The 24,859-nt window shown below is 43.2% G+C and overlaps 1 protein-coding gene across 2 annotated transcripts; it reads left to right on the top strand.

The window, feature by feature from the left end:
• The first annotated feature begins 13,278 nt into the window (after positions 1-13,278).
• Positions 13,279-23,108, top strand: RAG1 (recombination activating 1). 2 transcript variants are annotated; one of them, XM_007658562.3, is made up of 2 exons: positions 13,279-13,366; positions 17,373-23,108. In XM_007658562.3, exon 2 carries the CDS (start codon positions 17,392-17,394, stop codon positions 20,530-20,532), a length of 3,141 nt encoding a protein of 1,046 aa, XP_007656752.2. In that variant the 5' UTR covers positions 13,279-13,366; positions 17,373-17,391; the 3' UTR covers positions 20,533-23,108.
• The last annotated feature ends 1,751 nt before the right edge of the window (positions 23,109-24,859 follow it).

The following is a 24,859-nucleotide window of genomic DNA, read 5'->3' as shown; positions in this document are numbered from 1 at the left end:
GAGCCGGGATTAGGACCCGTGACCTCTGGCTACCAAGTCCAGGCTCTTTCCATTGAGCCACGCTGCTTCTCTGTACTAAGCGCAGCAGAGTACAATACAATAAACAGTCACGTTCCCGGCCCATGACAAGCTTACAGTCTACTAAGCGCTGGGGCTGATACAAAATAATGAGGTTAGACACGGTCCTCATCCCCATTTTTCACGGAAAGGTACCTTAGACCCAGGGAAGTGAAGTGACTTGCCCGAGGTTACCCAGCAGACAAGTGGCGGAGCAGGAATCAGAACCCAGGTCCTTCTGACTCCCAGGCCCATGCCCATTCAATAGTATTTATTGAGTGCTTACTATGTGCAGAGCACTGTACTATGCGCTTGGAATGTACAATTCAGCAACAGATAGAGACCATGCTCTACCATGCTGCAGCATAGGGCACACACCCTGCCACTCGCACGCTCTCCTCTCATCTGGTCGTGCTTCCCCTGGGGTGCCGAGGGCAAGGGGTGAGGAGGCAGGCAGGGGCGCAGCGCATTCCTAAGTGCGTATGTGGTCTTTGCCCATGTTGAGGTCTAGTTTACCCGACTCTCACTCCACCCACATTGGGTTGGGCTCTCATGACCACATATTAGATAGCATCCTGATCTAACTGGAGTGGCTTAATGCATAGAGCAAGGGCCTGAGAGTCAGAAGGTCATGGGTTCCAATCCTGGCTCTGCCATATGTCTGCTCTGTGACCTTGGGCAAGTCATTTCACTTCTCTGTGACTCAGTTACCTCGACTGGAAAAAGGGCATGGAGACTGTGAGCCCCACATGGGACGGGGACTGTGTCCAACCTGATTTGCTTATATCACCCCAGAGCTCAGTACAGTGCTTGGCGCATAGTAAGTGCCTAACAAGTACCACAGTCATTATCCCCCTCAGTGCTTAGCACAGTGTTTGGTACACACAACGCAGGGTCGTTTAGACAAAGCACTCTTTCCCAGCCTTCTACCCAAGCACAACTTTCAGATATGGTCAAAACGCACCGTGACTGAATTTTGTCAGCATTCAGAACAGTGCTTGGCACAGAGTAAGGGCTTAACAAATACCATCATTATTATTCCGTTGTTCAAATCAGCTTGGATCTGCCTTGGGCGGCAGTGGCTTTTAATATTACCTTGTAAACTTTGACTTTAATGCTTCGTTGTTATTTTTTTTCCAATCTGAGGTACTGATTAAATCCCATTTTATCTCATTTAGGAATCTGATTCAGCCAGGGTCACTGAGGCCAACACAGAACTCTTCAGCTACATCCTGGTGGGAGTTTTTAATCCCATATCTGGTGATAACATAGGGCGGCCAGTAATATGAGCCCTATTCTGGGCTATGTAACTAAGCCACCCCAACTTTTATCTCCTGAATCAATCAGTCCTATTTATTGAGGCTTTACTCTGTACAGAGCACTGTACTAAGTGCTTGGGAGAGTACAATGTAACAGAAGAAAGAGCTTCATTGGAGAATGATTCCACACCATCACAGCTGAGCTCTAATCCTCCTCACCTCCAATAACTGGGACTCCCGCAATGTTGCAGGTGCTGGGGAAAGATCTGGCCATTTTATACCACCTACCCGCTTCAAACAGTGCAAATGGAGCTAGTTGTGAATCGGTTTATGCGTTGTTGCTCGGCCGTCAATGACTCGCAGCCATGTAACTATGTTGGTTGGCAACAGTACAGTAGAGGTCGATCTGTATGTTTAGAGTGGCTCCCCTTGCTTCCTGGAGTTGGTGTTCCAGCCTTCCAAATGCTACCCTGGCCATGCCATTACATTTTATAATGGTGTTACAAATGACATCTCTCTGCAAGAGGACGGAAGCTAAGGGGCCGAATTTTTGCCATTGGAGCTCAGCTGCGGTGGCTCGGTCAGCTGACCTGAATAAATGATGCATGGGTTCTTTTGTGGAGAGCTCAACTCTGGAGCACGATCCAAAGGTGGTCCGAGGAGAAGGTACCAAACATACTGAAGGGTCTCCAAGCAGGCGCCACCGACACCAATAATAATAATGATCTTTTGAGTGGTGGATAAGTGCTTACTATGTGCCAAGCACTGCACTAAGCACTCAGTCATTCAATCAATGAATCAGTTGTATTTATTGAGTGCTTACTGTGTGCAGAGCACTGTACTAAGCACTAGGGAGAGTACAATATAACAGAGTTGGTAGACAAGTCCACCTGTCTAGAGAGGGAGGCAGACATTAATATAAATGAATAAATTAAAGATATGTACATGCACTGTGGGATTGAGGATGGGATGAATAAAGGGTACAAATCCAAATGCAAGGATGACATGGAAGGGAGTGGGGGAAGAGAGCGTGAGAGCTTAGTCAAGGAAGGCCTCTTTGAGGAGATGTGCTTTTAATAAGGCTTTGAAGCTGAGAAGAGTAATTATCTGTCAGATATGAAGGGGGAAGGCATTTCAGGACAGAGGTGGTGAGTGGGCAAGGTGTCAGCGGTGAGATGGATGAGAACGAGGTACAGTGAGCAGGTTGACATTAGAGCAGTGAAGTGTGCCGCCTGAGTTGTAGCAGGAAATCAGGTAGGGAAGGTAGGAGGGGCCAAGGTGATCGAGTGCTTCAAAGACAATGGTAAGGAGTTTCTGTTTGATGCAGAGTTGGAACCATAGGAAGTTCTTGAAGAGTAGAGAAACATGCGCTGAAGAGGTTTGTAGAAAAATGACCTGGGCAGCAGAGTGAAGTATGGACTGAAGTGGGGAGAGCACAGGAGGCTGGGAGGCGGAGCAGGATAAATGCCTAGATTAATGTTGGAACCTTTTGGATGGAGAGGAACAGGTGGTTTTTGGCAATGTTGTGAAGGTTGAACTGACAGGATTTGGTGACGGGTTGAATATGTGGATTGAAAGAGAGAGATGAATCGGGTTTAATGCCAAACCGGACTTGATTAACACCAATAATAATAATAATAATAATAGTGATTATAGTAGAGAAGCAGCATGGCTCAGTGGAAAGAGCCCGGGCTTGGGAGTCAGAGGTCATGAGTTCGAATCCTGGCTCTGCCACTTGTCAGCTGTGTGACTGTGGGCAAGTCACAACTTCTCTGTGCCTCAGTTCCCTCATCTGTAAAATGGGGATTAAGACTGTGAGCCCCACGTGGGACAACCTGATTCCCCTGTGTTTACCCCAGCGCTTAGAACAGTGCTCTGCACATAGTAAGCGCTTAAATACCAACATTATTATTATTATTACCATTTTTTTTAAAAGTACATACTATATGCAATACACTGTACTCTATATGGGGGTAAATGCAAGATCTTCAGGTCGGGAACTGTCCCCGTACCTTAAGCGGCTCTCAGGCTAAGTGAAAGGGAGAAAAGGTATTGAATCCTCATTTTACAGATGAGAAAACTGAAACACAGAGAAGTTGTGACATGCCCAAGATCACTTAGCAGTCAAGTTGGCAGGGCCTGGATTAGAATCCAGGTCCTCCTAACTCCCTGGCCTCCTACTTCTCAACTGCTTCTCAAGTGCATGGAAGAATATAGTAATTATGGTATTTGTTAAAGGCTTACTATGTGCTAAGCACTGTTCTAAGTGCTGGGATAGGTACAAGGTAATGAGGTGAGCCACCTGGGGGTCACAGTCTTAATCCCCATTTCACAGATGAGGTAACTGAGGCATAAAGAAGTTAAGTGCTGTTGTAACAGAGTTGGTAGACATGTTCCCTGCTCAAAAGAATAGTTCAGTTTATTGCTTCTCGAGGGCAGGGAATGTGTCTACTCTGTTTTGTGGTGCCCTCTCAACTACTTAGTACAGTGCTCTGCACACAGTAAGCTCTCAATATGTACCATTGACTGATTGATTGGTAAATTTTCCTTAGAGCTCGTTGGCCTGGGGTTGGGGACATGGGAAGGTGGGGGGAAACCAAGGCAATACGGCACTTAGCTCTCCCAACCAACAGTTCTAGCTATCTTTGCTGCTTGTCAATCAAAAGCCGTATGTTCCGACTTGAAACAAAGGTTTGGAAATCTTTGTGTGGAATTTGTTAGAGGCTGTCGAATATTCCCACTGAACGTTAATTGTTTGGCGACCTCCTGTTCCCTGCTTCTACTGAGAGCCTCTTGCTCTGCCTGTGAAACAGACTAGCACATAGATTAGATAGTGTTGCAATTGGAAACATGCCAGCAGATAGACTCAAGTTGAAACAAAGGCTCTGAGAAGAAAGCCCTTCCCCCCACACTCCCCAACCACCTTGAATTTTCAGGAAAACGTCCTCCTGTGTGTGAGTACATTCAGTTAAATTGGTTTTATTGTATGCCTGTCCAGCAGGACGAGAGAAAGTTATGATAATATAGAAAACAAGAAAGAGAAGCAGCATAATCTAGTGGATAGAGCATGGGCCTGGGAATCAGAAGGACCTGGGTTCCAGTTCCGACTCCACCACTTAATAATTATGGTATTTGTTAAGCGCTTACTATGTGCTGAGCACTGTTCTAAGCACCGGGCTAGATACAGGGTAATCAGATTGTCCAATTTGGGGCTCACATTTTTTAATCCCCATTTTTACAGATGAGGGAACTGAGGCACAGAGAAGTGAAGTGACTTGCCCAAGGTCACGCAGCAGACAAGTGGTGGAGCTGGGATTTGTCTACTGTGTGACCTTGGGTAAGTCATTTCACTTCTCTGTGCCTCATTAACCTCATCTGTAAAAGGGGGATTAAGATTCTGAGCTCCTAGTGGAACATAGACTGTGTCCAACCCGAAGCACTTAGTACAGTTCCTGTAACATAGAAAAGTGCTAAACAAACACCATAATTATTATCTTGTATGTCCCCCAACACTTCGTGCAGAGCCTGACACAGAGTAACCATTTAACAAATGCGATTAAAAAAAAAGAAATAAAAGTTGCGCCCCTGTCTGAGCTAGCGTCAGGGGTACATGAATGGGTTAGCTAGCCTGGACCACTAATTGGATAGGGCAGAACCCTAAAAAGAATAGCCCCTGAGTACAGTGCTTTGCACACAGTAAGTGCTCAATAAATACGATGGAATGAGAGGAGTTTCCTTGCCTCCCTCCCCACCCTGTTTGCCAAAGCAATTTGGTGGCCCTTTGGCTGAGCTGTAAGAAAGGTTAAAGAGGGTCACTATCAGTTAATGCAATAGTTTTTGCTCCTTTCACCTGCTCCCTCCCCAAAGCTAACCTAGGGCAATAGAGTTCCCCAGAACCAAAGTTCAGGCTCAGTCCACAAAAGGGCTGGTTCTAAAGGGGCAGTAGCTCCCCACTCTGTATACCCCAGTGTGGCTCAGTGGAAAGAGCTGGGGCTTGGAAGTCAGAGGTCATGGGTTCTAATTCCGACGCCGCCACTTGTCAGCTGTGTGACTTTGGGCAAGTCACTTAACTTCTCTGGGCCTCAGTTACCTCATCTGTAAAATGGGGATTAAGACTGTGAGCCCCGTGTGGGATAACCTGATTACCTTGTATCTCCCCCCTGCCCTGCCCCCAGCGCTTAGAACAGTGCTTGGCACATAGTAAGTGCTTAACAAATGCCATCATCATTATTATTATTATTACCCCACTTCTCTCCCCCAACATCTCAGCTTTACACCTTGCAAGCCACCCTCCTTACACAGTCCCAGTTACCAAACCTGGCCTCCAAAGCCTGGACAATGACAACAATGACAACGATATTAATAACAATAGAAATAAAAGTAAGGAAAAAATATTTAGAAAAATGGGTTGGAAATCACTTATTTCAAGGACTCAGGAAGAACTGATTGATCTCAACATGAAACAAGTGTTGCCTACTGGATAGAGCGTGGGCTTGGGAATCAGGAGGACCTGGGTTCGGGCCCCAGTTATCGGTAAAATGGGGGTGAAGACTGTGAGACCCATATGGGACATGGACTGTGCCCAACCTGATTATCTTATTTCTAATAATAATAATGTTGGTATTTGCTAAGTGCTTACTATGTGCAGAGCACTGTTCTAAGTGCGGGGGTAGATACAGGGTAATCAGGTTGTCCCACGCGAGGCTCACAGTTAATCCCCATTGCCTAGATCAGTTCTTGGCACATAGTAAGTGCTTAACAAATGCCATCAAAAGACCAGAAAATAATGCCCTCCCTCCTCACATCTGCCAAACTAACTCTCTTCCCCTCTTCAAAGCCCTACTGAGAGCTCACCTCCTCTAAGACGCCTTCCCAGACTGAGGCCCCCCTTTCTCTCTGCTCCCCCCTTTCCCTCCACCCCACTCTCTACTCCCCGCTTCTCCTCCCCTCAGCACTGTGCTCATTTGTATATATTATTTATTACCTTATTTATTTTGTTAATGAGGTGTACATCCCCTTGATTCTATTTATCTTGCTGATGTTGTCTTGTTTTTGTTTTGTTCTGTTTTGCTTTGCTGTCTCCCCCGTTTAGACTGTGAGCCTGTCAATGGGCAGGGATTGTCTCTGTTGCCGAATTGTACATTCCAAGCGCTTAGTATAGTGCTCTGCACATACATAGTAAGTGCTCAATAAATACAATTGAATGAATAATGTTTCTGGACTCGTGATAATCTATCTAACCACCCCATCTCAGGAGACTAAAAAAAAAACAAAACTCCTCAGAACAAGCCTCAGGTCCTTGTTTCCCTAGGAATGATTAGTTGGTCTTTCATCCTTTGTATTACTATATCCAAAAGGCTGGTTGTGGCAACGTTTTGAAAAGCCTGAAGCTTTGCCAGCCACTGATCATTTAAACACCAGGGCACACTGCACCTGGAAAGAAATAACAACTGTAGATTGCTGTTTGTATCAATCATGCCACCTGGAGGACATAATGCAAAATTTCCTTTTCTCTGCCAAATGAAGGTGAAAAGAGAGTACTTTTAGGAAAATCTCTTCGCGATTGCAAAAACTCAGATCTGCCGGGGGTGTCAAATGTTTTTGCCAGATCAATGTAAACAGTAGAGTGGTCTTGGTGTTTCTCCCCAGATGCCTCCTGTACCTGGTGTGTTGTTGTGATCATGACTGCTGTGTTGTATTGTGTTTTGATCTGAAGCCACATTGAGATTCAGGTGTTTCATGGTCAAAGAGCCTCTTCAGTAGCCTCATATCTTGCCAGCTATGGAGAATAGAGAGGTAACCCCTCTAGAATGTAAGCTTGCTGTGGGCAGGGAACAGCTCCCAGATTAGGTCCCCCTTTTCCTCTGTCCCTCCTCCCCTCCCCATCGCCCCAAATCCCTCCCTCTGCTCTACCTCCGTCTCCTCTCCACAGCACTTGTGTATATATGTACATATTTGCTATTCTATTTATTTTATTAATGATGTGTATAGATCTGTAATTGTATTTATTTATATTGATGCTATTGATGCCTGTTTATTTGTTTTGATGTCTGTCTCCCTTCCTTTAGACAGTGAGCCTGTTGTTGGGTATGGATTGTCTCTGTTGCCTAATTGTACATTCCAAGCACTTAGTACAGTGCTCTGCACATAGTAAGCTCTTAATAAATACGATTGAATGAATGAATGAATGTCTACCAAGAAGCAGTGTTGCCTAGTGGGAAGAGCACAGGTCTGGGAGTTAGAGGACTTGCGTTCTAATCCCAGCTCTGTCATTTGCCTGCTGTGTGACCTTGAGCAAGTCACTGGACTTCTCAGTTCCTCAGTTGCCTCATGTAAAATGGGAATTGAGTTCCTGTTCTTCCTCCTACTTGGACAGTGAACACCACACGGAACAGGGACTGTTTTGCACTTGATTGACTTGTAACTACTCCATTGCTTAAAGCAGTGCTTGACACATAGTAAGGGCTTAACAAATACCATTAAAAAACAAAAAACTCTGTTGTACTGTATGCTCTCAAGTTCCTAGTGCAGTGCTCTGCACACAGTAAGAGCCCAATAAATACCACTGATTGATATCCTGGTACCTGATATTCACAATAAACTATCTTCCTTTCTCTTTCTGAAGATACTGGAATACTTTGAATAACAATAGAATACTTTAAGTAATAGGGGCATTTCTTCAGTGTTCCTGAAAGACTGCAAATGGTAGGAACTTGAAGAGACTTTGTAGTGGAAATAAGAACATGACAGAATGGAAGCCATCCCCCACTGAAAGATTCTTCTGGAATCATCATGTCTTCACTTCTGCCATGGCCCAGAATCATGCATGGACAATTTCCCAGCTGTGAAGAAAGATAGGTTAGAATTATAATATTGAACCTGGGCCCTCCCCCACCCCCCTTCTAGACTGTGAGCCCATTCACTGTAGATAGGGATTGTCTCTGTAGCTGAATTGTGCTTTCCAAGCACTTAGTAAAGTGCTCTGTACACGGTAAGTGCTCAATAAATATGACTGAATGAATGAAAGCAATGAATGGGTCCCTAGAGAGGTATAGTGGCACACAGAAATGTTTTAATGAGATGCACCTAATTTTTCTCCATTTCTTCCCAAAGTATGCCAAAAGGTGTTGGATAGGATTTAGGATAGGACTACTGTTCAAGTCCCCTTGGCTGGTTCTCTCTAACTGCCTTTCCCACCTCTCTTATTATGGCTGTCACCACCCATACCACAGCTCCCATAGCTACGACAGCTTCTCCATCTCACTGGCCAAATAAATAAATGCCAATGGAAGCCCTCTCAATTCTGCCTCTTTACTCTTTCCTGAACACTCAGGTATTTCTCCTCTTGGATGTACCATTCTAGGTATCTGGTTCTTTCCCTCTACTGTGAACCCAAGAATGGGAAAGAAGAGTTTCCCTGGCACTTTCAGCACTTCAGAGATTTCTCCCTCACTGGTTTTGGGTAAGAAATCTCCCAAAAGAGACAAGATCAAAGTTGACATTACTTACTACTTCAATGCCGGACAAAGAATGAAGAAAAAAAGGAGTCTCCAAGTTTATAACTGAATTGATTGATTGATTGATTCATACATTGATTGATAAAAGTAGTTTTATCATCTCTTAATGCATTTATTTATTGGATTAATTAAATTGACTCTTTGTCAGGCTAGGAGAATTTTCTCAGGAGACATCAGTGAGGCCTAGCGGAAGGAGGCCCAGGATTGGGTTTCAATTCCTGCTGTGCCATTTACCTGCTGTGTGATCAATGGGAAATAACTTAACTTCTCTGGGGCTCAGCTCCCTCATCTGTAAAATGGGTCTTCAATTCCCGTACTCCTGCTTACTTAGGTTGCGAGCCTCATGGGAAGCAAGAACTGAATCCAGCTCTATTGTCTCCACCCTAGTGCTTAGTGCAGTCCTTGGCATAATAAATGCTTAACAAATACCACAATTTTCATTATGAATGGCATTTGAAACACCCTGATCCCTCTTGATGATAAAGTTTCCTCAATCATTTAGGATGTGAGAAGCGCGTGCCTGGTAATCCAAAGGAGAGAGGTCAGAAGAACATCAAGCTGGGCGGTGAATTCCCAGAGAGTCAGTGGAATACTTTTCTCCTGACCAGACGTCTGCTTTTCCTGACCAGATGCCTGCTTTTCCTCGTTTGTGGTAAAATTTTGCAGAGACAATGATTTCCACTTGGTGGCATCAGCTGTACAGAAAACCGGTGAGATGTGACACCTGCCTCAACAACAGCTTCGTATTCCAGAGGGTCATTGACAATGTTGCTAGCGGTGGCCTGTTGCCAATGCTTTATCAATTAATAACAAACTCGAAAATGTACTCCCAGGCAGGTTCACACTGACAATTACAAGACAATCTCATGAAGGTGCCGTGGGCAAGCTCAAGTCCCTGACTCTCCCCCTCAAAGAACGGAGAGAGGTTTGAAAGGCCATTGCACTTACCTAACAATCCAGGCTATCTCACTTCCATCTCTGTACAGGAAGCACAGTAGGCTGAGCCATAAGGATAGTTTACATCCATGGCTGTAATATGTTCTGGAGAGAGGTTCTGACGGTTTTTTTTTAGAAAAAAAAACCAATCCATATTGTCAGCAAACTGCATCTGCTGGATTTTGATAAGGGTGGAAAACGCAGCATGTCTTGCAGCAATAGATTGTGATTGATATCAGTAACCGGAGCTCATTGCAGTCCATGAAAGAATTGTATTTGAAAAGGTCTCTCAAAGTGCTTGTCGGGGTTAAATGAAGCTAGACTATTAGGAGGTGAATGGGGGTGGGACAGATGGCTGAGAGAAGGAAAAACAAGGGGCATATGCCTGGAAGTGCTACATTAGTTAAGGGGGTGTCAGCAGTAACAGAATTATCCAAAGCTAATAACTCAGCTCTCGGGCTTTGCTACTGGCTGAATCTTGGCACTGAATTTCTCTGACTACAATTTGCCCTTTCCATTCTTTGCCTCCTGCTAAATCTGGCCTGGATGTGTCTGAAGGATTTTAATTTTAATTTGCTTGGAACAGCATGGAGTCCCAGGTAATTCTGATTTTGCTGTTTCACAATAGAGTCCAATGGAATTTCTCTGGATTGAGCTGTCAGGCTCTCTAGACTGTGGAGATGTTGGAAACGTATAAGGAAGGAAATAGATCTAGCTATCAGAGGTGAATTCACAGGTTTGGGACTCTCCTTTCCACTGCCAACCAAGGTGACATTTTCCAGCTCATTCGACAAACTAAGTTCCAGCTCTAAAAAACAGAAAAGGACCTGGTAAAGACAAAAAGAATGATTTCATCTGCTCTTTTTTTTGTGTGATGGGGAGAAATGGATATTGTACTCTTCCAAGCACTTAATACAGTGCTTTGCACACAGTAAGCACTAAATAAATACAATTAAATGAATGAAAGGAGTAGCAAAAATGCCACAAAATCATTGGAAGAATGGAAAATAAGGAAGGAAAATGCAATTTTGCATGCTTCTGACTGAGTAATTCAGTTCCTGGAGTCTTATCCACATTAAGGAGCCTGAAAAGATTCAAGTTATTCCTCTTTGGGAATGCATGACATACTAGAGCCACCCTCAAAATACTTTGACAAACACCTACTTAGTAACAATAATTGTGTATTTGTTAAGAGCTTACCATGCACAAAGTACTAAGTACAGGATAATCAGGTCGAACCCAGTCCCTGTCCCAAATAGGACTCACAGTCTATGTAGGTGAGAGAACAGGTATTTCATCTCTCTTTTACAGATGAGGAAACTGAAGAACAAAGAAGTTAAGTGATTTATCCAAAGTCATACAGCAGGCAAGGGCCAGAAGTAGGATTAGGACATAGGTCCTCTGTCTCCCAGGCCCCTGCTCTTTCCACTAGGCCAGGTTGTTTCCGTAGAGCATCTAGAACTGTAAATTCTAAATGAATGCACTAGGGGTAAACTAGGCAGTTTTCCCGCTTGCTTTCTGAGCGTTCAAGTGTCAGGGGAAGGGAAGGTTTTGGGAGGTCAAATGGGAGAAAGCAAATGGATGGAAGGTCTTTCATTTCTGACTTTATTTTGTGTCAATCAATCATTCAATTGTATCTATTGGGTGCTAACTGTGTGAAGTGCACTGTAATAATCAGAATTATAGTATTGGTATTGGTAGTATTGGTTAAGGGCTTACTATGTGCTGAGCACTTTTCTAAATGCTGGGGTAGATAAAAGATAATCTGGTTGTCCCACAGGAGGCTCACCCCATTTTTAAACCCCAGTTTTAAACCCCATTTTACAGATGAGATAACTGTAGCACAGAGAAGTTATGCGGTTTGACCAAGGTCACACAGCAGACATGACATGTGGTGGAATCAGGATTAAAACCCATGTCCTCTGACTCCTAAGCTGTTTCCCAGGCTGTAATAAGCACCTGGGAGAGTACAACATAACAAAGTTGGCAGACATGTTCCCTTCCCACATGGAGCTTACAGTTTAGAGGGGAAGACAGATGTTAGCATTAATTATGGATATATGCATAAATGTTGTGGGGTTGAAGTAGGGGTGAATAAAGGTTCAACTCCGTGGCGAACTTCACAGAAATGCTACCGCATTACTTCTCTTCACAAACTCCCATTTCCTCATGTTCTTCTTCAGCCACCAACTGTCTACCCTTCCTCATTTACCAAGTCTTTCTTCTTTCAGAGCTCTCCTCAAAATTCAGTGCTTCAGAGGGCCCCTTTTTAACCTCAAAAGTGTTCTTATAGATTATGGTTTGAGTTGATATCAGGTTCACAAGTTCTCCCCAAGCCACACCCCACAACCCACACTGTGGGGAGATTTGCAAGGGCCGTTTGCCTCTCCCTCTGGACACATGCTTCTTTCTCAGTATGCACTTTCCTGACCCTGACATTTCCAGTGCATTTATTTTAAAGCACCCCTGCCTGGTGCAGCTGTGGCAGGCTCAGAGAGGGCAGGCCGGAGGGGCTGTGGATGTGGATGTTGGTGAAGTCTTCGGCATTCCCAACATTTACAGCCTTCCATTTGGAATGGACAGTTGGTTGAGGGCCTGGGTTTGAAATTTGCACTGCTCTTTGGGATTTGCAGCAGATGATTAAGGAAGATGCCAACTCTTCCCTAGATTGGCTATCCACTTGCTCTTTCAGTTTCTCTGCCATAATAGTGCAAATTCCATGTCTTAGCTTGAGGTCCTTGGCAAAAATTGGATTTTTCCGAGTGATCTCAGATAGAGCTGACTCAAAGACTGAGTTCCAAGGTGCAGTTGAATTTAGCTATTCAGGGACTGCCATTCTGGCTAGTGTTCCAACCTGACTATAGATAGACTGTAGTTCAAAAGCTTGACCTTGATATCCATCTGGACTTCATTTAAACCAAGAGGTTATCTAGAGGTTTTCATGTCTAACACACTGAAGTGCATCATCAGTTGTACACAAATTATGCTGAGATGAGAGGAATGCACTCTAAGTTGGGACTCAAGGAATCAAGGTTCATTCATTCAATAGTATTTATTGAGCGTTTACTATGTGCAGAGCAGAGCACTGTACTAAGCGCTTGGGATGAACAAGTCGGCAACAGATAGAGACAGTCCCTGCTGTTTGACGGGCTTACAGTCTAATCTAGTTCGTGCATCAGCGCATCACTCTAGTTAGAGCTGGGAAACTCTTTGGAAATAAAATGCAAGAATTTAACATCTAGTAAGCCTTTAAAAAATCTGTAATATATCAAATTCAGAGCAGGAAGCCTTCAGATTAGGCAAAGACCTCAAAAATGTAACCCTTCTTGTGTATCCACAAGACACTCCCTTTGGCCAAGGTCCTTGTCAGCCAGGTGCCAGCTGGAGTTGGGGCTACTGCACTGTGATTGGCTGAGAGCAATTTGTGGTTAACATTGTTGTGGTGTGGAGATGCTGGGAAGGACCCAAGGGGCTAGATAAATACTTCAGCAGTTTGCTTTGGAGAACACATGAGAGAAGGAGAAGGAGAAGGGACCTCGTTTTTGATCTTGAGAGGTACCAACTGAACTTAGACTGCCACACAGCCTTGAGAGCAAGGTAAAACTCTGCAATTTTTAAGCTCTGTATAATGTTCCTCTTTTGGAAGAGTAAATCTGGGGTTTGCTGCTCTTCAGTGAAAATATCTGAACTTTTGAGAAGGGGCTGAAAAGAAATCTGATTTTTCTTTTCAGTGCTAGAAGTGCATCAAAGGTAAAACATATCTATTAAAGGTTTAAGGAGGCAATATGAAATGCAAAAATTTCCAGGAGTGGAAAAATTGCAAGCCTTCATGGGAAAGAAGAGAGGAGGCATGGCGAAGGGATGGGGGTGTCACAGAAAAATACAGACTCTAGTCGATGTTCCCATGAGGATGTAGGCTATAAAAGTATAGTAAATGCGGTGTTCATTAAGTACTTACTTTGTGCCAAGCACTGTACTAAGTCCTGGGATAGATACAAGATAATCCTGAGCCTTGTTTCCTGGGTTCTAAGCCAGACAGAACAGCAGAGAATATGCTACAGGGGCTGGGATGATTTTATTGGTTAAAAAAAATAAAGAGAGAAGAAATTGATTTGGAATGTTTTCCTATCCAAAGGGGACGAAGGGTTTTAAAGATTTCCCCTCAGGAATGCTAAATTTTGTCCAAACTGAAGAATTCTCTGAAGTTTCTGGGCAAGACTAAGATGTACTAGTAAGCAATTTCTCTGCAAGCATAGAGAATCTTCTATCTTGACCCATCATCAGTGCTCTGGGGGCTGCAGGGATGGGAGGTCCTGAGTGAATAAGTAATAACTCTAAAAACAACAGCCTCGCACATCTTCTCATAGGATTCCAAGCTGATCGTCAAAATGAATTAGCAGGGAGAGTTGAAATGAGCATCCTTGCAGCTGGTCTCCCAGCTGGGAAAGAGGTGCTGAGGCTGCAGTCATGTGGCACAAAGACAACGGTTGCCTGGTTCAACTCCCCTTGCTGCTATTTCTGCTTTGGTTTCAGGATTTAGCTGGGTATTGTTTCAGGCATTAGAGGTAACTCCAGGACAGCGTTCATCAGAGGCTGTCTGAGTATTAGACTAGATAATGCACTCAGATAAAAAGGCTCTGGAATTAATTTTGGCTATCAAGAATAGGAACCATACAGGATCAGGGGGAATTGGGGTTCCCCTGGTAGAAGATACTGGACAATCTTTCCTTATTCTAGCATGCCAACTGAAGGCACATGTCTCAGCCCCCTCTCCCCACTACCTTATGTTTTCTAATAGAGATATGTTATCGAAACAATGGGTTTTGAATCTGAACATCTGTGGTATTCAACCTTAATTCTTTGGAAGACTGCAAGGATGGAAAGGCAGCCAAGATATTGTTGCAATCTTTTAAAATACTATAAAGTTAGGAATCAATCACCTCTATGGGTGGGTACCCTGAAAGTCAGTGGTAAAAATCATGACACAAGATCAGGAGGGGTTAATTCATTCATTCAATCATTGAATCATATTTATTGAGTGCTTGCTGTGTGCACAGCTTAGTACTAAGCGCTTGGGAGAGTACAATAAACAGACATAGTCCCTGCCCACAACGAGCTCACAGTTTAGAGTAGCATTCCCATAGCTTTTGAGCCAGTACATTTTTTTAAATGGTACTTATTAAGCACTTACTATGCACTACACTGGTAGCAAGCAGACAGGCCAGGAGTCAGGAAGGATTTCTTTTGCCCAAAGTCTTGGGCAGTTTCAGAGGTTGCTCTCTCTATTTTTCATCAGTCAATCAATCATTCAGTCATTCAGTGATATTTATTGTTTATGCAGAATAATAATGGTGATATTTAAGTGCTTATTATGTTCTAAGCACTGTACTAAGCACTGGGGTAGATAAAAGCAAATCTAGTTAGACACAGACCCTGTCCCTAATGGAGCTCACAGTACTGTTCTAAGCCCTTGGGAGAGTACAATGCAATGGTTTTGGTAGATACATTGCCTACTCACAAGGAATTTGGAGTCTAGATGTATTGCCCCCAAATGATATTTAAGTGGGGGCTGAGAATGCCTGATAACAGAGGCAGAACAGCCAACTCGGACGGGCAAGTGAAATAAATTGAACAATGGGCAATCCGGCCAAAGGAGCAAGATAATGAAGGACAGGCCGATGGAACACTTTCCAGCAGAACTGAAGAGGTGGCCTGCTTGCGAACGCCCAAATTAATTAAGGTGTGAATGGATATACGCTTGAATTATTTTGATGTTTAATAAAACTTTCAAAAATGGTTTGGAATGGCAAGAACATCATGTTCTACATATGGAGCAATCAAATTGGATGTCCTTTTAGCCAACTTTTAGAAAATTGCTTTTAATTTTTTAATGCATAAAAGCATTAAAAGCATAATGCATGAAAGTTAGATCGAGCTTCAGTAGTTTAAAGGAAAGGCTTGAAAAGAAACGCCTGCTGGAAGGCCTCTGGAATACTGTGTGTCTTTCCAAAGAGGTGGATTGGTCTAATTTGTAGGAATATGATTGAGAGTCTATTTCACACGCTCAGGAAAAGCATCTGTACAGTTCAGTTACTTGGGGAAAGAGGGCATGGATTGGTGAAGCTTGTCTAAGTCAGGGTTTCCCAGCTGGTGTGACAGAGCACATGGTGTCACTTGGAGAGCTCCCAGGTGTGCTCAGCAATTAATCTGATTTTATGGCGCGTACACAGGTGCGCTCCAAAATGTGTTCATCCCATGACCTTGTCCGTTCTAAGACACGGCAAAGTCATGAGCAGTCTGGGAGTCCCCCTTTGCTTCTCTGTTGCTTGGTCTTCTAACAACCCTAATAATTTTTAAAATGATATTTATTTAATGCTTGTACTTCATGTCGAGAACTGTGCTGAGTGCTAGGATAGATAAAAGAGAATGAGATCAGATGGAGGAGTGTACTCACAGATTGGTCCTGATTTCTATAAAATACCTCAAAACATACATGGTCCTGCAGGAGACATTAAAAAATAACAATAATACTACTTATAAATCAACGTTATATACTGAGCTCTGTACTGAGCACTTGGGAGAGTATGGTATAAGAGTATATACTCTTATAAGAGTTTATAACTCTCCCTGCCTACTTCCTGGGGGTTTCCTATGTGTCAAAATACTATGTGAAGTGTTGATCATGATAACGATTAATGATTAAATAAAACCTAATAATGAGTCTTTGTGTGCTGGTCACCAGATCAGCTCCCTACCAGTTGGGCTAAATCATTCAGGAATCTAATAAACAAAGGTTTGGTGGTGAGACCGAGGACCGTCCTCAGTGCTCTGGGCATCACTGTCACACAAAATGATTCTTCTAGCTTAGCCCTGGGAAAGCAACAAGCAACTTCCTGCTATTAATTTTAGTGGTCGAACAAGGCATTCCATTTCTTTTGAAATCATTCTAACCTTTCCTATCAAAATGTTTTACAACAGTAGTGCAAATCATACTGCGGTATTTCATAAATTTGAGGAAATGAGGTGCTTTGTCCCGTGTAGGCATGACCTTATAATGTAATTAGTTTGCAGTTTTAATTACTGAGGCTTACATCAAAATAATAAGTATAAGTTTGCATTCATAATCATAAAGCACTGTCACTTAAGTTAATTACAATCTCTCAAGTGTTGAATAACGGTTTCTCTAGTCCATTTAATCACTCCTTTATGGCCAGATTGGAAGAAAATAAACAACCAACTTCCTGATAGTCTTTAAAAAAAAGGGGAAAATCTAAGTTGACTGTTGCCAGTTTAATAACCAGTGTTCCAAACATTGCACTTAACTTGGGTAGCTCAATTTAATAAATGTAAAATAAACTGTAGACCGTAAGCTCCTCCTGAAGACAGTAAGGTCCTTCTTGGGAAAGATTTTATTTACCAATTCTGTTGTACTTTCCCAAACACTCTGTGCATAGTAAGTGCTCAGTGAATACCACTGATTGATGGATTATATGGGAGCCACCACCAAGGGTTATTCATTATTGACTTGGATCTTCATTAGAAGAATGTTTGTCATTCATTTCGGACTATTTTACTTTAATCATCTTCCTCTGTTAACCATCAGGTACAGCGTCCTTACTGGTATGGAAGTGCCCATACCCGCCAGCTTGGGCCTCACTCCGGTGACTGAGGACCTCCCGTACATCAAATTTTCTGAATGGAAATTCAAGCTATTCAAAGTGAGATCCATTGAAAAACCCTCCTCAGTAGAAACTCAGCCAAGAAATAAGGAGAACCCACCCCCAGAGAAGTCTGTGCTGGGGAACACTTCAGCTGTCTTGGAAGATGCAAGCGGCGCAGTACTGGACAAGCCAGCCAAGGTTCAGGCGGGACTCTGTTCTCTTCTGAATGCCTCGGGAAAACCCACTGATGATGAGAAGGCAAGAGAAATCGCAAGGCACCAGGCGAACCTGCAGCAGCTCTGCCGCATCTGCGGATTTTCCTTTAAAGCTGACCTCCACAATAGGAAGCACCCTGTGCATGGACCAGTGGATGGGAAAACTCAAGCCCTTCTGAGAAAGAAGGAAAAGAAAGCTACTTCTTGGCCAGAACTGATCTCCAAGGTCTTTAAGATCGATGTGAGAGGGGACCTGGACACAATCCATCCCACGCAGTTTTGCCACAACTGCTGGAGCATCATCCACAGGAAGTTCAGTAATGCCCCATGTGAGGTGTATTTCCCAAGGAATGCCACTATGGCGTGGCAACCCCACACAACAGCTTGTGACCTCTGCCACCCCACGCGCCAGAAACTCAAGAGAAAGCGCTGCCAGGTAAACCAGCAGCTCAGCAAAAAACTCAAGACCGGGCCAGCTCAGGCTAAGAAATCCCGACAGGCAAAAAGCCAAGCTCGGAAGTCAAATGGGCACCAGATTCTGATGAAGAAGATTACCAACTGCAGTAAGATCCACCTTAGCACCAAATATCTGGCGGTAGACTATCCGGCAGACTTTGTGAGATCCATTTCTTGCCAGATTTGCAAGCACATTCTGGCGGACCCGGTGGAAACCACCTGCAAGCATGTTTTTTGCAGATCTTGCATTTTTAAGTGCCTCAAAGTTATAGGCAGTCACTGCCCCTCTTGCCGGTATCCTTGCTTTCCTACTGACCTGGAAAGCCCAGTGAAATCCTTTCTGAATATTTTGAACTCCCTGGTGGTGAGATGTCCAGCTGAAGAATGTGACGAGGAGGTGAGCCTGGAAAAATACAACCATCACGCTTCGAGCCACAAGGAAACCAAAGAGACTCACGTGCACATCAACAAAGGTGGCCGGCCCCGCCAGCATCTCCTGTCATTGACCCGACGAGCTCAGAAGCACCGCCTGAGAGAGCTCAAGCTTCAGGTCAAAGCTTTTGCGGACAAAGAAGAGGGAGGAGACGTGAAGGCCGTGTGCCTGACCTTGTTCCTGTTGGCGCTGAGAGCCAGGAATGAGCACAGGCAAGCCGACGAGTTGGAAGCGATCATGCAAGGAAGGGGGTCAGGGCTTCAGCCAGCCGTTTGCCTCGCCATACGCGTTAACACCTTCCTCAGCTGCAGCCAGTACCACAAGATGTACAGGACCGTGAAAGCTATCACTGGCAGGCAGATCTTTCAGCCCTTACACTCCCTCCGCACTGCCGAGAAGGTCCTCTTGCCAGGTTATCATCCATTCGAGTGGGATCCACCCTTAAAAAATGTCTCGGCCAACACCGAGGTGGGGATCATGGACGGGCTCTCTGGGCTGCCAGTCTCGGTGGACGACTACCCTGTAGACACCATTGCCAAAAGGTTCCGCTACGATGCGGCCCTAGTGTCCGCCTTGATGGATATGGAGGAAGATATTCTGGAGGGCATGAAATCCCAAGACCTCGATGACTACCTAAGTGGCCCCTTTACCGTAGTGATCAAAGAGTCTTGCGACGGGATGGGAGATGTGAGTGAAAAGCACGGGAGCGGCCCGGCAGTCCCTGAAAAGGCGGTTCGCTTTTCTTTCACCGTCATGAATATCACTCTGGCTTATGAGCAAGAGAACGTAAAGATCTTCGAAGAGGCCAAGCCCAACTCAGAGCTGTGCTGCAAACCACTCTGTCTGATGCTGGCTGATGAATCGGATCATGAGACCCTGACAGCCATCTTGAGCCCACTTATAGCAGAGAGAGAGGCCATGAAGGACAGCGAATTGAAGCTGGAGATGGGAGGCATCCTGAGGTCCTTCAGATTCATCTTTAGGGGCACTGGCTATGATGAGAAACTCGTTCGGGAAGTGGAAGGTCTCGAGGCTTCTGGCTCGGTCTACATTTGCACTCTCTGTGATGCCACCCGCCTGGAAGCATCTCAAAATCTCGTCCTTCACTCCATAACCCGGAGTCACGCTGAGAACCTGGAGCGCTATGAAGTTTGGAGATCCAATCCCTTCCACGAGTCTGTGGAAGAACTGCGGGACAGGGTGAAAGGGGTTTCGGCAAAGCCATTCATCGAGACCGTTCCTTCCATAGACGCACTCCACTGTGATATTGGCAACGCGGCCGAGTTTTATAAGATTTTCCAGCTGGAGATCGGGGAGGCATATAAGAACCCCAACGCGTCCAAAGAGGAAAGGAAAAGATGGCAAGCCACCCTAGACAAACACCTCCGGAAGAAGATGAAGCTGAAGCCAATCATGAGGATGAATGGCAATTTTGCTAGGAAGCTGATGACCAAAGAGACAGTCGAAGCAGTCTGTGAATTGGTTCACTGTGAAGAGAGGCATGAAGCCCTGAGGGAGCTGATGGACCTTTATCTGAAGATGAAACCAGTGTGGCGCTCATCCTGTCCCGCCAAAGAGTGCCCGGAGTCTCTGTGCCAGTACAGTTTCAACTCACAGCGCTTTGCCGAGCTCCTGTCTACCAAGTTCAAATACAGATATGAGGGCAAAATCACTAATTACTTCCACAAAACTCTGGCTCATGTTCCTGAGATCATAGAGCGGGATGGTTCCATTGGGGCCTGGGCTAGTGAGGGGAATGAGTCTGGGAACAAACTGTTCAGGCGTTTCCGAAAAATGAATGCCAGGCAGTCCAAGTGTTATGAGATGGAGGATGTTTTGAAGCATCACTGGTTATATACTTCTAAATACCTGCAAAAGTTCATGAACGCCCATAATGCCTTGAAAAGCCAAGGCTTCACTATCAACCCAGAATCAAGTCTCGAAGGCTCCCTTGTCTTGGAGGATTCTCTGGAGCCCCAAGATTCAATGGAATTCTAAATAGAGAAACCTGCTGAGAGGTGATTTTGCAAATCAATCTTCCTGTGGGTTGCCGTGAGGTTTAGCACAGTCTGGGGGAGCTTTGACCTTTGGGTGTCAGAGGTAATCCCCACCGAGGAGAAGGGCTTGGTAGGTACTGGAAGCATGGATGGTGGAGGCTAAGGAATCATTAAGTATCGGTTGGTTCTAATTGGCGGACCCCCTAGAGAGCTCAGAAAAGGAAAGGAGGGAATTGCTTTTTGAGGACTCGGTAGTTCAAGATTCAAACTACAGGGTGTCAAGCTAGTAGACAGGACGTATGTATGCATGGCATGAGGGTGAAACCTAGAGGTTGCCAGAAGTCTTCCTAAACAGATTATCTTAATTTGCATCATTATGATTTATTAACCATTCTAAAAATGATAGTATATACTTTTTAACCATCTATTTTTCTTATATTTCCTTTTTTGATTTCTCCATTTTAATTTTTTTTGTTTTCCTTTTTATTCCATATCCTTCCAAATAATTTTCAAGTTTCCTAGATGCAGAAGCGCTGAGGCCACCAGCTCTGGGTTTTTAAGGCAGCAGACCATTTTCAATGCTCATTGTCATAATCTCAGAGTTTTAGAAAAATCATCTAAAGATGGAAATTTTAAAAAAAGAAACACAAAGATTCCATATATTAGACCCAGATATTCATTCTATTCCTTTGGCTACAGACGTTTAGTAAGACTGACTATAAAAGAAAGTACTGTTCAAAAAACCCCAAGCTAATTGAGAAATGCTAGTCTGACTGGAACCAGAGTGATAGACTTTCGAAATGCCCAATGGTGCACTGCGTAAATATAAAATAAATGCATTGCTGCAAGCTTGCTACTGAATTTCATTTACAGGAAACTTGCATCATTTCACTAAATTTGGTTTTAAATATAGAGCTTCCTCTTCTGCAGTGAATTGCTGTTCCTATTATCTTTGCCCACTTTCCATGTGGTTAAATTGGATAGAAAACTATAACCTTGTACTTTTTCCTCCCCGGCTTTTAGGCGGAGCTCATCTAAACTCGTTTGACCTCTGTATTTCTTCTGTGAGGTATTTTAGACTCTTGAGCCCAGTTAAGAGATAGGTATGAATGCACAAATAACTACTACAGCTCATAACCTCTGGATTAACTTTTACTGTTTTATTTATGGGTTTTATGCATCCTTTTGGTAGAAAGTGGAAATAAAGCTCCTAAGAGCCTGAAAAGCTTTTAGTTTCCCCAAGCCCATTTTAGATTATGGGATTTGCTGCTTGGCCCCAATTTATGGCAGGGATGAAATTTTATGTGTTAGTGCTTCATAATGATATGTTAGTGTTAATTAGACTTCTTTCTTTTGATTTTATTGGCTATAATTACCACTTTTTATATACAGTATATCTAAGGGATTTGTAATTTAGTTGTCAAAAATGTATCAGTGACATTTTCTCCCCGATTGGTGGGTGCATTTGGCATTGATGCAGGAATAAACCCTATATTTTTAATATTATCTTTTGGGAAGCCAGCTGTTTGCACTGCTTTTTTATATTCACTCCATCAAATGGCGTTATAATTTAGTTGTCAAAAATATATATTTTTAACATTATCTTTTTGAGTCAAGCTGTTAATATTACTTTTTGGAAACTATTGGGCTTCTTAAACATTTGTCGCCATAAAAAAATAATAATAATCCTTACAGTGTGCTCTGAAATTGAAGAGCAATCAAAATACATGGGGTAAATGCATACAGTGGAATATACTGTATGTCTGTAGACCCTTTCTTTTAATAGCACACTGCTGATTTTGTCGTATGTTTTCCCAGCATTAAATTCTCCTTTTTTGTACTATTGTAGGAACTATCTTGAATGCTTGTGACTAAGAGCATGATTTATAACTTTGCTCATCCCATAATTCCCTAATCACATCACATTCTGAAAAAGAACTATTTGGTTGCAGATACATTTCAATATGCACAAATACTGTGGATTTTTCCTCGCTGTTGAGATTGCAATATCCCATACACTTGTTTTATACTTGAATTTTATTTTTAACAATGCCTACTGTAAATGCAATAACATACTCCAGGGAAATTCACCACACAGAACAAAGCTGCTTTCTGAAGCATGGACTGGGACTATCGAAGTGCAATGCATTATTCTCCTGTGAAACCTTATTCTAGACATTACACTTCCAACCCACCAAGGTACGCTGGAGAGTCTAGGAGAGTCTAGTGATAATGCTTGATGAAAATTGATGGATGGTGAGTTTGAGGTCAAACAGGCTTCTGGGATTAATAGACATGTACATAGAAGCTAAAGCAGGAGGGAAATACAGCATTTTCTTCCAGGTGAACTGGAATTTAGTCTTGCCTCAATTTGCTTTTGCAAGATTCAGTTTGTGATAGAAATTTCAGGTTGAAAGTTCTGAATTCTCATTATGTCAAAGAGAATTTGAAACTCCAAATATCGGCCAAGAAAGATTTTGTCAGCTGCACAGCAGTCAAACTGGCATAGAGAAGCAGCATGGCTCAGTGGAAAGAGCACGGGCTTTGGAGTCAGAGGCCATGGGTTCGAATCCTGGATCTGCCACTTGTCAGCTGTATGACTTTGGGCAAGTCACTTCACTTCTCTGTGCCTCAGTTACCTCATCTGTAAAATGGGGATTAAGACTGTGAGCCCCACGTGGGACAACCTGATTCCCTTGTGTCTACCCCAGCGCTTAGAACAGTGCTTTGCACATAGTAAGCGCTTAACAAATACCAACAGCATCATCATCATCATCACTTACTGCCTGAAAGATCTGTTCTGTTGATAACATACTTTAAATAAGGGAGGATGCTTGAATTCATCATACCTATCAAAAATTCAATTTTCTCTCACCTACATTAATTAGTTTAACTATTTCGGCTGATCATTTTGTGAGTGAAATGGCAGCAAATTCTCCTTTGTGAAATCATTTCAATGTGTATTTGCTAATAGCTTCCTTAATAATTTTAAAATTAAGCTTGTGTTTGGTCAATTATTGAGGGTTAAAACTAGGTATGCTCTGAAAACTATATTTACAAGTTATTGTTTCTGACTTGAACAAAATTTTTTGCAGCATCATTTCTCTCGATTCTTGCTTATCAGTGTTGTTACTTATTGTTTTCCATTTTAAGTATTTACAATAAAAGTTTAAAGTTTGAAAAAAAGTATCTTTTCAGTATGGTCATTAATCTTAATAGCAATTGTAGTATTTGTTGGGAGAGGGAGAATCCTTCTTTTACAGATGAGGAAACCGAGTCATGGAGAGTGAAGTGAATTGCTCATGGTCACAAAGAAGGCAAAATGGTCACAAAGAAGGCAATTAAAAGGGCAGTGCTTAGAGCCTCCGTCGCCTGACTCCCAGTTCTGTGTCTTTCCTCTAAAACACAATGCCTAATATATTTTCTTCAGCACTATGTTTTAGAGAACAGGGCCCTGGGGAAAGCAGGGGTGAAGGCCTTAGAGATGAATACTGTTGTTTTATCTTCAACAAGCGGCATCAATTTTAACTCCCATTTAAAAATATATGGGAGGTTACTATGGATTACAATATCGCTTGAAAACTTGGTCATATTTTCAAATTCATGTTTAGGTTTAGGTGTTTGCAATGCAGAGGGTTCAATTCCAGAAGAATAAGAATCTCTTTTGGATGGAAAAGGTCTGGTTGATGGCAGAGGAAAAATTTAAGCCCCCTTGTTCTGTGGGATTTTATGTGAGCTTCTGAGCTGTCTGTCATTACATTTATTACATTATTATTACATGTTACATTTAGCTTTTTGGATTTTGAGAAGTATCAGTCAGAAAATATTTGATCTAGCCCTGGGGGATGGTTAAAGTTATAGATAGTAAGCTCCTTGTGGGCGGAAGCTCACTCTTACTTTCCCAAGCACTTAGTACAGTGTTCTGTACACAGTGAGCTTTTGGTAAATACGATTGATTGATTGACTCTGGGAGCAGCATAAGAACTCTGAGCATGTAATAGAGAAGAGTGCTTTTAGGGTTGATTACTTGTCCTTGCCCTCTCCTACCCAGCTGCCCCTGAAAAAAATGATAATTGATTTCATTGCCATTACTCCACCCTACGAGATTGGTAAAAGGAGGAAAGTGAGTGGGAAGTGTGAAATTCAATTGTATCATCAGGTAGGAAGCTGGAAACCGCTCTGGGAACCCCACTTTGACTTCAGAAGTACCTTATAATCCTCCAAAATCATAATATAACCTCCTGGCCCTGGCCACTAACCACTGTATATAGGTGGAGGGCAAATCTTCCATCCATGAACCAAGTTTTCTGGATTAGATTAATTGACTA

The sequence above is a fragment of the Ornithorhynchus anatinus genome, chromosome 3 (assembly GCF_004115215.2).
Source record: "Ornithorhynchus anatinus isolate Pmale09 chromosome 3, mOrnAna1.pri.v4, whole genome shotgun sequence".
Lineage (NCBI taxonomy): Eukaryota > Metazoa > Chordata > Mammalia > Monotremata > Ornithorhynchidae > Ornithorhynchus > Ornithorhynchus anatinus.
The sequence above is the reverse complement of the archived record's forward strand: the minus strand, read 5'-3'. Positions and strand labels throughout refer to the sequence as shown.